General features: G+C 42.5%; 1 protein-coding gene across 8 annotated transcripts in view; it reads left to right on the top strand.

Annotated features, from left to right (window-relative positions):
* The first annotated feature begins 334 nt into the window (after positions 1-334).
* The window catches only part of LDB2 (LIM domain binding 2), a 454,756-nt gene continuing 439,914 nt past the window's right edge, over positions 335-15,176 (top strand). For 2 of the 8 annotated variants that reach the window (XM_024993437.2, XM_005208320.5), the window contains exon 1: positions 335-726. In XM_024993437.2, coding sequence (XP_024849205.1) covers positions 595-726 — 132 coding nt within the window. In that variant the 5' untranslated portion in view covers positions 335-594. 8 annotated transcript variants of the gene reach the window in all.

Genomic DNA, 15,176 nt, shown 5'->3' with positions numbered 1-15,176 from the left:
CTGGGAGCGGTTAAACCACCTATATGCTAACAAGCTCTGCCATCAGGTCGTGAAGGGTCCTGGCTGGAGGGGAAAGCAAAAAATAAAACCCCACCAAACCTTAGACCTCTGTCAGACTGCGAGGAGAAGGATATTTTTTGAACTAGTCTACGGTGCGGACAGGAAATGACCTCTCCACAAACTGCTTCTTTAAAAACAAGCAGTGATGCCTAAAGCCATCCAACTCCCCTCTCCCTCCCTCCCTTCCTCTCTCCCAGCCTCCCTCCCTCTCTGAAGCTCCAGCTCTCCGGCTTTCCCTCCCCTCCCTCTTCCCCCCACCCTCCTCCCCCCTCCCTCCTCCCTGCCGCCCGCTCTCCGGTCTCTCTCGCTATAGAGGCTCCCACGGCAGTTCCCAGCCACTGTGTTCAGCCTGCCTGCCTGCCTCTGTGTGTGAGAGAGAGTGTGTGTGTGTGTGCGTGCGTGTGTGTATGCGCGCGCGCGCGTGTGTGCGAGCGTGTGCGTGCGGCTACTTTGTAGTGGGAAGAACACAGCCCATGTGCTCTGCATGGACGTTACTGATACTCTGTTTGGCTTGATTTTCGACAAGCAGGCAAGATGTCCAGCACACCACATGACCCCTTCTATTCTTCTCCTTTCGGACCGTTCTATAGGAGACACACACCCTATATGGTACAACCAGAGTACCGAATCTATGAGATGAACAAGAGGCTGCAGTCCCGCACAGAGGTAAGGACTTCAACCTTGGGTGTGTGTTGCTGTCTTTTTTTTTTTTTTTTCCTTCCCCCAAACTGTGCCCGAGCTTTTCCTGCGTGGCTGGCTGCATCCTGCGGGAAGTGTCCCACTAGACCCTACCGCGTACGTGGAAATGAGCGCCAGGATGAAGCCACGAGTTTGAACGCTGGGTTTCTTGCACAGCAACTCTTGGAAGGTGGGGACAGTTTCTGGTGGAATCTTGAGATAGACAACCCAGCACTTGATTCGCCTGTCGGGTCTCCAGAAATGCTGCTTTCCCAGAACTCTGGCGTCTTGCAGGCTCCGCGTCGGTCCCCTCTTAGTGTTTCTTGAGATAGAGTTCTAAGAGATTCCATGCTCATTGGCATCCAGCAAAATCTTTTTTTTTTTTAAAGCAAATCCCAGAGGAAGTCTGCTTTGACCTGCATTTGCTTTTCAAAGTCATCAGGATCGAGGTGAAAAGGGCAGTAGAGCCACCCGTGGTACTTTTCAGAACTGGCCCTGGAGGGACGTGATTGTCTATTTCCCTGTTAGATTCAGAAACCACTTGCTGGGGGCGAGGGGTTCTTGACTCTCTCCCATGGAGGGTAGGGATGTCTCCTGGGTTCTCCCTTCCACCAGAGCTGGCTCAGAAATCAAATCAGCTTGAGTTTTTGGCAAATTTTGTGATCTGGTGCCTGAGAGAGGAGCCTCACCTTGCAAGCAACTCTGGGAGCCAGGGGAGACAGGACTTTGAGAACTTTGTAAATGCAAAAACTCCAGGCTGCCTCCTGCAATTTAAATATTTAATGCCCGCTGACTTCTCCTCAGTGCTGGCTGAGCTGACAGGTCCTACAGCTGGGCTGCCCCTTTGCCTATAAGTTGGGGCTTTGTGTTGAAGTGTTCTGAGAAGGAGTTTGTCACAGAGTCACTTTAGAAAGTAGAAATCACTGGGAATTTTGTCCTTTCTGCAGAGTATGGATACCTGGAGGGTCGCTGGCAAAGAGCTTTTGGGGACTAGCATTGGTAGAATTTTAGGTAGAAGACTGACTCTCAGTTCCAAAGAGGGACTCAGTTAAGGTTGTATGATTAGATGGGAGCCCAAAATACACTTGCTTGAATTGTCAATAGAGCCATGGAGAACTCCTGATGTTTAATGTATTTAATGTAGCTAACAAGATGTGACCCGCTTTCTGACTGGCTAACTGCTGGACTAGGACTGATTTAAGAAAAAAAAAAAAAAGTAGCTGAGCTGTCTTTATCACTGCTGTTTTCTTTATGTGTTAATACATCATAGATGTTACATATACTTGATACTATTGCTCTTCCCAAGAGCCAGTAGCTTTGACACAAGTGTAAACTCTTGTGCAAAGGGTGGTGAGCCTTTGGATATAAATGATATATGTGTGTTGTTGAAATTGTATGTTACAGTTTGTATATTTCAATGTCATTCTGATCTTTGCAACTGTGTATTGGAATCTTCGACTCTTACCCAAACTGTTGGTTGTCACAGCCTGCTTTCTAAATTAGGAGGATAGAGAATGTCTTCTAGTTCAGGCACACATAATTGCAACACAGATTTGGGGTAAAAAAATGTCTTGAAATATGATTAGTTTTTTTAAAAAAAGAGACCAGGGGCCTTGATGGATCGATTGTTGAAGAGTAGCAGGATTTAAAAACAAACCGTGTTCACCTTATATCTTAGAAAGTTTTTGTGGAGTTGTAGGAGGAGGTTTTCCTCCCAACAACCTTCTCTGTTAGGGGAGCAGGCAGATTTCTCAGACATGTGTGTTCTCCCGTGTCCCTTAATTATCACCTGGCCAGTTCTGAGCTAGCATACTCATCTGGAAGACTTCTCTACGCTGGTCCTCATAAAAATCTGTAGGATGCAATAAGGTGCCTACATTTGTTTCACATGTGAGAGAAAACCTTTGAAAGCCCCTCATTCATGGCATGTTTCTTAAAAATGGCACATTATCTTTTGTTAGAGCTAAAGTCAGGAATTCCTAACTTTTGGATCCTGGGGTATTACTTTTAAGTAGAAAAGCTGCTTCGTAGCTCGAGAAACTAGAAAAGAAAATCTTCCTATGACAGATCTTAAAGATGTTTTAAAAGCTCTCTGACTGACAAAAAAGCATGGAAAATTGTTTCTAGAACTGAATGTTCTAGAGCCTACCTTAAACATTTCTTCCCTTAGTTAGATTTTTAAAGTAATTATCCAAATAATTACTCTGACGCTTCCGTTTTGCTTTGCCAAGCAGTAAAGGATGTCATGAACCCGAGGCCATAAGTTTGCTTTCATTTCATAATGAAAAAAAGGAGAGAACCAAATAAGTACTCCTAAGATACATAAATCTTAACATTCAGTATTAGACTGGTCAAAGTTTGTAACGGAAAAACAGGGTTTAGAAAAGACTAACTTTTCTTGAAAAAGTTGCATTGTGCCTTTAACCAAGGATGATTATTTATGATGAAGTTATTCTGAACCCTAGGGAGAGATGGGCTGGAATAAAGTACAGTAATATCCAGAAAGAGTTATCAGTTTATAATCACACACAAAAATCAAATAGATGGTTGCCAGATCACTTTTAGAATGTAACCTGTGCATCCATCCATTTTGGGCAAGAGAGGCCGACCCTCTTTCTTTCTCTCTTCTGGTTCCTGCTTCTATATTACTTGGTGTTTTTCATCGAGTCCTTACACGTGTACACACGCACTTGCACACTCACACACACACCCCTGGAAACACGCTTGACTCTCCATTCCTTTTTGAATGTACACTTGCCTAGAAAGAAATTGTAGCACATCCCATTTGCGATGAAAAAAATTGTAACCAAGTTTGCAGAAATTTCCTGGAAACATCCTTCTTTATGGAAAGGAAAGAAAGTCGTGAAGAAGAAGCATGGTGCCCACCTACCTTCCTGCTTTTTTCTACCCCTCCAGAACATTCTCTTCTGGGATTGATGCATTTCTTCCAGTTAAATCCAGTCAGAGCCCTTCAGGAGCTGGGTAGTCTTAAAGAACCCAGGATTGGGAGTTAATCCTGTTTCAAACTTGTTTCTTCACTTACTAACTTGTTGGCATGGATCTTGTTTCCTCATCAGCAAATCCCCTGCAAGGCCCCTTTAATTTGAAAATCCAGATTCTTTCGAAGTCCAGGGTTTGGTTTCCTTCAGTATGAACAAAGTGTCATGAACCAGAGTAATGAGCAAAGACATTATTTCTTGGCTCACGGTATTTAGTTCAGAATTGCAAATGGTAATGTGAAAACAGAGTCATAGTGGAGAAAATATTGCAGAGAGAAACCCTGGCAGTCTTGTTTAAGGCCAGCGCTGGAAGCAAGCAATTGCTGGGACAAAGTAGGTGTACAAGAAACGTCTGTGAACACGCGATCATGAATCTGTAAATGACAGAGCAGAGAGAGTTCAGCTGTGTCATTAATTCTTTACCTTCTGAGCCACCAGGGAAGCCCGGTGTCACTGAAATTGGCATCATTCCTGAGAAGTACAATTCTGATGCCTTTGGGGGTGCTGGTACCTGCCTTTGGGGGTGCTGGTCTCCTTTAGGGACCAACTTCCCAGTGCCCTAAAACTGCTCATCTCCACCTCTCCACATTTATTTCATCATGAGGCAATTTAGATCCCTAATCTCTGTGGCCAGGGAACGCAAGTGTCTAAGAAATTATGGGATCTCATTTCTTTTTAAAGGAATATGAACGCTTTACAAAGCAAACCAATACAACATAAATATGTTTTCAATGCTGCCAGCTATTCTGGGAAATAAAAATTTCTTTGCAACACCAGAATCTCAGTGGAATTTCATAAAGAAATGCATGGATGTCCCCCCCCCCTTTTTAGTTGAAATTAAGAGAAACTGTTGGAGTTTTTCCTCAATGTTGATCTGTATCCTAGCCAGTACGAAGAGGGCTACGGCTTTCCATTGTGTATGTTACCATGAATTGACCTGAGGTCTTCGCAAATTCATTTACTATTGGAACGATCTTGCTGTCTCACATGTATTTTTGGGAGAACAGAACTGCATAATTTTTTGTTTAACGCTGCACACAGAGTATAATCAGATAGGACATAAAACTATGTCCTAAAGATTTCAGAATTTGTTCTGTAACATGCTTCAATAATAATAGAAGAAGCAGTGTTATTTTCACTTCCTGAGGTCTGTGCTACAAGATAAAAAAAAATATAGGTAAAATATAAGATCATCATAGTGACCTTCATTTTTAGTGAAAGGATTTCAGTAATGTCGGATTTTTATAGAATCTAAGGAACTTTAATCAAGTTATAAAAATTTTGGTGACTGTAGGTAACTTTTCTATACCTTATTTCCTCATTCAAAGACCAAAAATATCTCTGTTCCAATGAAGAGGTTTGTAAGTATATAGTTTTTTTTCATGTTGGCAGTCTGTTGATTTTGATGAAATGCCACAACCATCGGGAAAGTGTGGGTACCATGATGTGTTTCTTTTGTTTTGAGGGCTTTTCCCCTTGTATCAGTATTATACATTCCACTCCCAAAGAGAAGACGGTGATTACAATGGGAAGCCACCGCGGACACAAGGGTTTTCTCAGAATTACGGTGTTTAGTTTTACAGGATTTAATATGAACGTCGAAAATATTTGAAGACCTTGAAATTTAAATCTGCTGCTTTAGCCCCGCCTCAGTTCAACTCTCCAGCTCCCCGGGGAGGGGGTGGAAGGGGGTGGAGGGCTCTCAGGCTTTTCTTTCAGCTGCATTTTTATATACTTTAGTCACAGGGTTTCCCTTGTAACATCATGTTTATTCATGGGCTAGCTGAGTATCATTGATGTTCAGATGGAGCCTAGTTAAAATGAGATTAGGTATTTTGGATAGGTGGGGGAAAAAAAAAACTGCTTTGTGATAAACTTGGATTTTTTTCCTTTTTTTCCCCTTAGAAATTTAGAAAGAAAAATGGTGCTGTTACTCTGAGGCATATGAATGATTTTCAGTGTTAAGCACAGAACTTTCCAAGTTTTTCGAAGGGGGGTGGTAAGAGTGGGGAGTGGAGGGTGGGTTAGTAGTGGTAAGGAAAGCTATTTTGAAAATGTTAAATGAAACCAAAACTGAAGTTTTTTAAAAAAATGAGAACTCCCAACCTCTCTTATTTTTCAAGATCTCTACAAGGCCTCAGAAAACAAATTGCAGGACTCTTGTACTGATTTTATTTTCCTGAAGTCTTTTTTTTTTTTTTTCCATTTTCTTACTATGGGAACTGTTTTTAATTAAAAATTGCTGCAAACTAACTATTCGTAGGAGGCCAAGAAGAAAAAAAGAAATCTCTCAACACCATTCTACACAGATTCTTATCAGCCTAAAATCAATGCATACTTAAATCTCCCCCCTTTTGGTGTGTAAATTATGATATAGGATTTAAACAGTATGCATCCTTTACGCATTTAGCTTTTTGTTTGGGTTTCAGAAAGAAATTAATTTAAATTGTATGGAGATAGGGCTATAAATCTCCTTTTATTACGTTTGTCCACGTGAACTCATTTTCGTGTGGGACACAGAACACCCCCTTTCCGAGCGAGCAAACACAGCATAAAACAAACAACGCCAGATATTCTCAAGAACAAGATTCATAAACTTACTTATTTGGATTCAGTTGGTGGGTCGCGGAATATAATTGATCTGGAAAAACAATCTCTTTTTGAAGGTAGCAGAAAACGGGGCTTTAAAAACATTTTAAGCTAAGGTAGGTATTACATATATCTTTGTGATTTCCTAAACAAGCTATTTTCCTCTTTCCTTTTTCTTCTTCCTTCCTCTTTCTTTCTTCTCTTTCCTCCCTCCTTCCCTCTCTTCCTTTCTTTCTTTTTCTTTCCTTTTTTCTTACCAATCTGAGCTTAGGTTTTCTTTTTACATTTAAATTCTGGCCACGTGCATCTGAACACAGGCAACTATTAATACTTGAGACAAACTTCAGCCATTCCTTCAAGAATTTTCCTACTTCAGGCAATGACAGTATCAATGTCTGGACATGCAAAGACTATTAAGACATTTTCTGTGTTTAGAAGCTTACCATTTGGTAACCAAGGGCAGAATACAACACCAACTCTTACAGTGAAGCCCCTGTGAGATGGTTGGAGGGCATCACCGACGCGACGGACATGAGTTTGCGAAAGCTCCAGGAGTTGGTGATGGATAGGGAAGCCTGGCGTGCTGCAGTCCATGGAGTCACAAAGAGTCGGACTGAGCGACTGAACTGCACTGTTGGGTTAATACACTGTGCTTTTGACTATTGAAAGATGCACACCTTTCTGAAAAGTAGTCATGATGATAGTCACTAATATCTATGGAGGGTTCCCAAGGTGCTCAGTACGTTCTGTAGATCAACTCACGTCACCCTCATAATCACCACCTCAAATTGGTACTTCTAACCTGTGCAGCCTTACTGATGAGGGAAAACTAAGGGTTATGTACATTGTCTAAGGTCGCACGGATGGTAGTTCAGTTTTAGGAGTTATCCTCTTAACTGCAGCACTTCTCTGAGATAAGAAATACTAGAGAGGATTCTAGTTTTGCCTGTGGAAATGTATTGGTTGAATACATTTTTTCCTTGGATAGATTGACTTTGGCAGTGGCTGGAAAGTTGACCCCATCTACCTCACCTGGTTGGACTATTTGCCTCTCAAATGTCTGACTCATTTCAAAAGGGCCCATGTGAAATTCCAAAGGATGGCATCAGAGCTGCAGCATATACCCCGGTTATCAAAAAAGAGACTGCAATTACATCTATCTACTGAAGAATGGATAGTTTCAGTATTCATTGACGTGATCTTATCTGAAGAGCCACTGGAATTGTTGTGGAATACTATGTATAGTTATCTAAGAGTTTAATTTTTTTTCAACTTAAAATATTTACGTTTCCATTCAGCGCTTGACTTGTCTCAGGTCTGCTCTGTGGGAGACGGTGGTTTAATTATTTTAAACATCAGTGGGATGAGTAGAAAAACTAACCCAACTTTGGTGGGATAGAAGATTAGGAGAGTAAATTAGAATCTGGCATGATGTTGGCTTCCTTTGCAGGGAATCAATTAAGAATCGTAGGAAAACGAAACACAAAGAGGGAAGAGCCCTTCCAACTTGTATTGGTTTCTCTTTGTTCTAGTTTGAAGCTAAGAGACAGTCTGTCCACATCAGTTTTCCTCGTGGTCCTAACCCTGCAGCCTCCTTTAGCCCCCTACAAGGCTACCGTCTTTACAGTAAATGCCTGCCCATGACTAGAGATAAAATGATCTCTTCCTGTGATGCACTCGCCAGCCCCAGATGCCTGTGTTCTGGTTCTTCTTTAACGAATAAGGAAGCTGAGGCTTAGAGAGGTGAAGACCAAGTCTATACGTGGGTGTCTCCAGGGTCTGGATGTTTTGACTACCCAAAGTCTGCTGGCGAAGGCTTCCTACTCCCTGATGGAACCCTGACAGCCACCCCTTGCCCTCACTTCACTGACAGTTTTTGTTCTTATTATTGTTTTATCACTCGGTCATGTCTGACTCTTTGTGACCCCATGGACTGCAGCACGCCAGGCCTCCCTGTCCTTCACCATCTCCCGGAGTTTACTCAAACTCATGTCCATTGAGTCAATGATGCCATCCAACCATCTCATCCTCTGTCGTCCCCTTCTTCTCCTGCCCTCAATCTTTCCCAGCATCAGGGTCTCTTCCAGTGAGTCAGCTCTTCACAGAAGGTGGCCATGGTATTGGAGCTTCAGCGTCAGCATCAGTCTTTCCAATGAATATTCCAGGTCCGTTTCCTTTAGGATTGACTGGTTTAGTCTCCTTGCAGTCCAAGGGACTCTCAAACGTCTTCTCCAGCACCACTATGAACCAATCTAGTTTGAAGTTTCAGCCTTCCAATTAAAAACAACGCTGAGCATTAATGATGTGGTTGTTGTTCAGCCGCTCAGTCACGTCCGACTTTTTGCCACCCCATGGACTGCAGCACACCAGGCTTCCCAGTCCTTCACTATCTCTCAGAGTCCGTTCAAAATCATGTCCATTGAATCAATGATGCTTTCCAACCATCTCATCCACAGTTGTAGATTCCTCTGAAGAAGGGGAACCACCCTTGTTCTGGGGACACCATAGGTCCCCACGCTCTTTTTTGAATTTGAATGATCTCCTAACTATCCTCTCTGCTCCCTCTTCCTAATACATGATCTGTTTTCCCATAAGCAGCCAAGGTGATATTTTTGAAGCAGAAATCAGAGCACATCACTCTCCAGCTCCCCTCCCACTGGAATAAGCTCTAAAATCCACACTCTTGGTTGAAGACTGTTGATCTCCTGCTTCCTGATGGATGTTCAGCAAATTCCAGCCAAAAGAGACTTAGTTGGATCCATTAACATGCCAAGCTTGTCTGTACCTCAACACTCTTGCGCTTAGCAGGAGAATGCATATACAGATTCCTTTTTGATAGCACTTATAAGTATTGTTGTCGTTGTTGTTTTGAGTCATTCAGTTGTGTCCAACTCTTCGCGACCCCACGGACTGCAGCATGCCAGGATTCCTGGTCCGTCACCAATTCCTGGAGCTTCCTCAAACTCATGTCCATCCAGTTGGTGATGCCACCCAATCATCTCATCCTCTGCTGCCCCTTCTCCCCCTGCCTTCAATCTTTCCCAGCATCAGAATCTTTTCCAGTGAGTCAACTCTTCTCATCAGGAGGCCAAAGTACTGGAGCTTCAGCTTCAGCATCAGTCCTTCCAATAAATATTCAGGGTTGATTTCCTTTAGGATGGACTGGTTTGATCCTCTTGCAGTCCAAGGGACTCTCAAGAGTCTTCTCTAGCACCACAATTCAAAAGCATCAATTCTTTGGCACTCAGCCTTCTTTATGGTCCAACTCTCACATCCATACATGACTACTGGAAAAACCATAGCTTTGACTAGATGGAACTTTGTAAGCAAAGTGATGTCTCTGCTTTTTAATACGCTGTCTAGATTTGTCATAGATTTTTTCCTAAGGAGCAAGCATCTTTTAATTCCATCTGCAGTGATTTTGGAGCCCAAGAAAATAAAGTCTGTCACTGCTTCCATTTTTTCCCATCTATTTGCCATGAAGTGATGGGACCAGATGTCATGATCTAGTTTTTTGAATGTGTGAGTATTGGGAAATCTAAATGAATTGGAATTTGGCATGGTGTTGGCCTGATTTGCAGGTAATTGATTCAATGTCCCAAAGAAAGTAATAACCATGAAAGAGGAGATTCCTAGCACTTAGTAGGGCCTCTTTGGATCAACCCCTGTCACAGAGAGACTCCCTTAATCACCTCAGTTAAAATTGCCTCTTGCCAGACATACATCCTCACTCACTTTCTATCCCATGCCCTGATCACTTTTTATGAAGGAATTATAGCAAGCTGGTATTTTCTTGCTTGTAGTTTATTTAAGTGTCTGCTTATCCTCAATAGAATGTGTACCATGTGAGGACAAAAGGCTCAGCCATCTCCTTTATAATTGTCTGCCCAGTGCCTCATTGCACATAGTTGATATGCAAAATTCATCTGTTGAATAAAGGAAGTTATGTTGTGCTTTTGAACTGTGGTGCTGGAGAAGACGCTTGAGAATCCCCTGGACAGCAAACAGATCAAACCAGTCAATCCTAAAGGAAATCAACCCTGCATAGTCATTGGCTAGACGAATGCTGAAGCTCCAATACTTTGGCCACCTGATGCAAAGAGCTGACTCATTGGAAAAGACCCTGATGCTGGGAAAGATTGAAGGCAGGAGAAGGGGACTACAGAGGACGAGATGGTTGGATGGCACTGACTCATTGGACGTGAATTTGAGCAAGCTCTGGGAGATGGTGAAGGACGGGGAAGCCTGGCAGGCTGCAGTCCATGGGGTCACAAAAAGTTGGACACAACTGAGTGACTGGACACTGACAACAAGGACTTTCTACACTGACACTGGATTTTACCTTGAATCTTCCCAACAATCATCTGTAGCTCCAGTTGGAAAAGAATCTATGAACCTAATAGCTGAGTGAAAATTCACAGAATGTTCTGCTATATCTACCAGGTGGGAAAAAAAAGGAGCCTGAAAAGAATTTCTTCTGTGAAGGCAGGCAGTGTTGAACTGAGAACTTTGCCCTCTGGGTGGTATGAATCTGTTGGGAATCTCCCGACTTCTGATGAAAAACATTTATACTTTTCTCATTTGTTCTTTCTACCACTTCCTCTCCTTGGATCTACCGGAGGGCTCACAGCCATGAATTATGATGTGAATTGTGATAATACCTTACATTTCCTGGAGCACTTTGTGTCTTGAGAAAGTGCTTTCAGGGCCATGAATTAGCTTTTTTCAAGTGTTTAGCGTAACAGAAAATATGGGAACATACTAGTATATGTTGTGCGTGTGTTCAGTAACGTCCAACTCTTTGTGACCCCACGGACTGTAGCCCGCCAGGCCCCTCTGTCCATGGGATTTTCTAGGCAAGAATCCTGGAGCGGGTTGCCGTTTCCTCCTCCAGGAAGCTGACCCAGGGATTGAACCTGTGTCACTTGCGTTTCCTGCTTGGCGGGCAGAGTCTTTACCACTGAGCCTAACTAGGACCTGGTGATGTGTTTGGGTGTGTTTGTGTGCAATGCGGGCATGTACATATGACAGAGTCAAAGAGAGAGACCGAGACGAGAAACATCCTGAACCCAGTCAGACTGTGTGTACGTATGAAACTTCTGGTCAGGAAACATACACAACTTTTTTGTTTTTTCCCTTTTGGTGTGAAAAAAGTAGCATGCATGGAATGTAAAGATCTGTACTGAAATGGCTTACAATAAATCAGATTTTGAGCCAAACCCTGGCTCTCCCTCTTGTTTGCTGTGTCATCTTAGGGAGGTCATTTAACTGTTCTGAACCCTTGTTTTCTTAGCCTGAGTTTTAAGTTGGCAGGTGAATGGCTAACATGTAAAAATGCCTGGTATACAGTAAGTGCTCAATAAGTGGGAACTGTGATGATGATGGTAGAAAGGGGGATGGTGATGATGATTATGCTGCCCTGATTCTCTGTCCCATTTGCAAAATAAGTCATATAAGTCATGCAAAATGTTGATTTCCTAATCAGATCAGATCAGTCGCTCAGTCATGTCCGACTCTTTGCGACACCATGAATCGCAGCACGCCAGGCCTCCTTGTCCATCACCAACTCCTGGAATTCACTGAGACTCAAGTCCATCGACTCAGTGATGCCATCCAGCCATCTCATCCTCTGTTGTCCCCTTCTCCTCCTGCCCCCAATCCCTCCCAGCATCAGAATCTTTTCCAATGAGTCAACTCTTCCCATGAGGTGGCCAAAGTACTGGAGTTTCAGCCTTAGCATCATTCCTTCCAAACAAATCCCAGGACTGACCTCCTTCAGAATGGACTGGTTGGATCTCCTTGCGATCCAAGGGACTCTCAAGAGTCTTCTCTAACACCACAGTTCAAAAGCATCAATTCTTTGGTGCTCAGCCTTCTTCACAGTCCAACTCTCACATCCATACATGACCACAGGAAAAGCCATAGCCTTGACTAGATGAACCTTTGTTGGCAAAGTAATGTCTCTGCTTTTGAATATGCTATCTAGGTTGGTCATAACTTTCCTTCCAAGGAGTAAGCGTCTTTTAATTTCATGGCTGCAGTCACCATCTGCAGTGATTTTGGAGCCCAGAAAAATAAAGTCTGACACTGTTTCCACTGTTTCCCCATCTATTTCCCATGAAGTGGTGGGACCGGATGCCATGATCTTCGTTTTCTGAATGTTGAGTTTTAAGCCAACTTTTTCACTCTCCACTTTCACTTTCATCAAGAGGCTTTTGAGTTCCTCTTCACTTTCTGCCATAAGGGTGGTGTCATCTGCATATCTGAGGTTATTGATATTTCTCCCAGCAATCTTGATTCCAGCTTGTGTTTCTTCCAGTCCAGCGTTTCTCATGATGTACTCTGCATAGAAGTTAAATAAACGGGGTGACAGTATATAGCCTTGACGTACTCCTTTTCGTATTTGGAACCAGTCTGTTGTTCCATGTCCAGTTCTAACTGTTGCTTCCTGACCTGCATACAAATTTCTCAAGAGGCAGATCAGGTGGTCTGGTATTCCCATCTCTTTCAGAATTTTCCACAGTTTATTGTGATCCACACAGTCAAAGGCTTTGGCATAGTCAATAGAGCAGAAATAGATGTTTTTCTGGAACTCTCTTGCTTTTTCCATGATCCAGCGGATGTTGGCAGTTTGATCTCTGGTTCCTCTGCCTTTTCTAAAACCAGCTTGAACATCAGGAAGTTCACGGTTCACATATTGCTGAAGCCTGGCTTGGAGAATTTTGAGCATTACTTTACTAGCGTGTGAGATGAGTGCAATTGTGCGATAGTTTGAGCATTCTTTGGCATTGCCTTTCTTTGGGATTGGAATGAAAACTGACCTTTTCCAGTCCTGTGGCCACTGCTGAGTTTTCCAAATTTGTTGGCATATTGAGTGCAGCACTTTCACAGCATCATCTTTCAGGATTTGGAATAGCTCAAATGGAATTCTATCACCTCCACTAGCTTTGTTCGTAGTGATGCTTTCTAAGGCCCACTTGACTTCACATTCCAAGATGTCTGGCTCTAGGTCAGTGATTACACTATTGTGATTATCTGGGTCGTGAAGATCTTTTTTGTACAGTTCTTCTGTGTATTCTTGCCATCTCTTCTTAATATCTTCTGTTTCTGTTAGGTACATACCATTTCTGTCCTTAGTGAGCCCATCTTTGCATGAAATGTTCCTTTGATATCTCTGATTTTCTTGAAGAGATCTCTAGTCTTTCCCATTCTGTTGTTTTCCTCTATTTCTTTGCATTGATTGCTGAGGAAGGCTTTCTTATCTCTTCTTGCTATTCTTTGGAACTCTGCATTCAGATGCTTATATCTTTCCTTTTCTCCTTTGCTTTTCGCTTCTCTTCTTTTCACAGCTATTTGTAAGGCCTCCCCAGACAGTCCTTTTGCTTTTTTGCATTTCTTTTCCATGGGGATGGTCTTAATCCCTGTCTCCTGTACAATGTCATGAACCTGATTCCATAGTTCATCAGGCACTCTATCTATCAGATCTAGGCCCTTAAATCTATTTCTCACTTCCACTGTATAATCATAAGGGATTTGATTTAGGTCATACCTGAATGGTCTAGTGGTTTTCCCTACTTTCTTCAATTTAAGTCTGAATTTGGCAATAAGGAGTTCATGGTCTGAGCCACAGTCAGCTCCTGGTCTTGTTTTTGCTGACTGTATAGAGCTTCTCCATCTTTGGCTGCAAAGAATATAATCAATCTGATTTCGGTGTTGATCATCTGGTTATGTCCATGTGCAAAGTCTTCTCTTGTGTTGTTGGAAGAGGGTGTTTGTTATGACCAGTGCATTTTCTTGGCAAAACTCTATTAGTCTTTGCCCTGCTTCATTCCATATTCCAAGGCCAAATTTGCCTGTTACTCCAAGTGTTTCTTGACTTCCTACTTTTGCATTCCAGTCCCCTATTAGGAAAAATGATTTCCTAATAGTATTTACTTATATTTTATTAATGTATAGTTGATTTACAGACTGTGTTAGTTTCAGGTATACAGCAGAGTGATTCAGTTATATCTGTATATCTATATCTATCCGTGCTCATGCTCAGTCACTAAATCATGTCTGGCTCTTTTGTTACCCCATGGAGTCTAACCACTCCACTCCCCACCACCCCACAAGGCTCCTCCATCCATGGGATTTCCCAGGCAAGAACACGAGTGAGTTGTCATTTCCTTCTCCAGGAGATCTTCCCAACTTAGGGACTGAACCCGGGTCTCCTGTGTTGGCAGGCAGGTTGTTTACCACTGAGCCACCTAGGAAGCATCTATATCTATTATCTATTTATCTATCATTTTTCGTATTCTTTTTCTTTATAAGTTATAACAAGATATTGAATGTAGTTCACTGTGAAAGTGAAGGTTGCTCAGTCGTGTCTGACTCTGTGCAACCCCATGGTCTGCACAGTCCATGGAATTCTCCAGGCCAGAATATTGCTATCATTCACTGTGCTATATGGTAAATCTCTGTTAATCTTTTTTATGTATAATGGTATGTATCTGTTAATCCCATACTCCTTGCCCTCCCCTGTCTCCTCTGGTGGCCATAAAGGTATCTTTAAAAATATGTCTTATGTGGTTTACATAAGCATATTTTAATTTGATAAATGAAACTTCAGTGATATGTTGTAGGATCTGTGGGCTTGGGGTTCTTATAACATGTAATGGTACCATCAGGACGCTCTATCATCATTGACTAGTGAGAATTATCACACAGTTTCTGGTGGCCATGGATCCCTCAAAGTTTGAGTTATAAGTATTTCTTAGACATACCAAGGGCTTCCCTGGTGGCTCAGAGGGTAAAGCGTCTGCCCGCAATGCGGGAGATACGGGTTCGACATACCAAGTGTCAAGATTA

This window comes from Bos taurus, chromosome 6 (genome assembly GCF_002263795.3).
Source record: "Bos taurus isolate L1 Dominette 01449 registration number 42190680 breed Hereford chromosome 6, ARS-UCD2.0, whole genome shotgun sequence".
NCBI classification, from domain to species: Eukaryota; Metazoa; Chordata; class Mammalia; order Artiodactyla; family Bovidae; genus Bos; species Bos taurus.
Note: the sequence above shows the minus strand (reverse complement) of the source record. Positions and strands in the feature narration are given on the sequence as shown.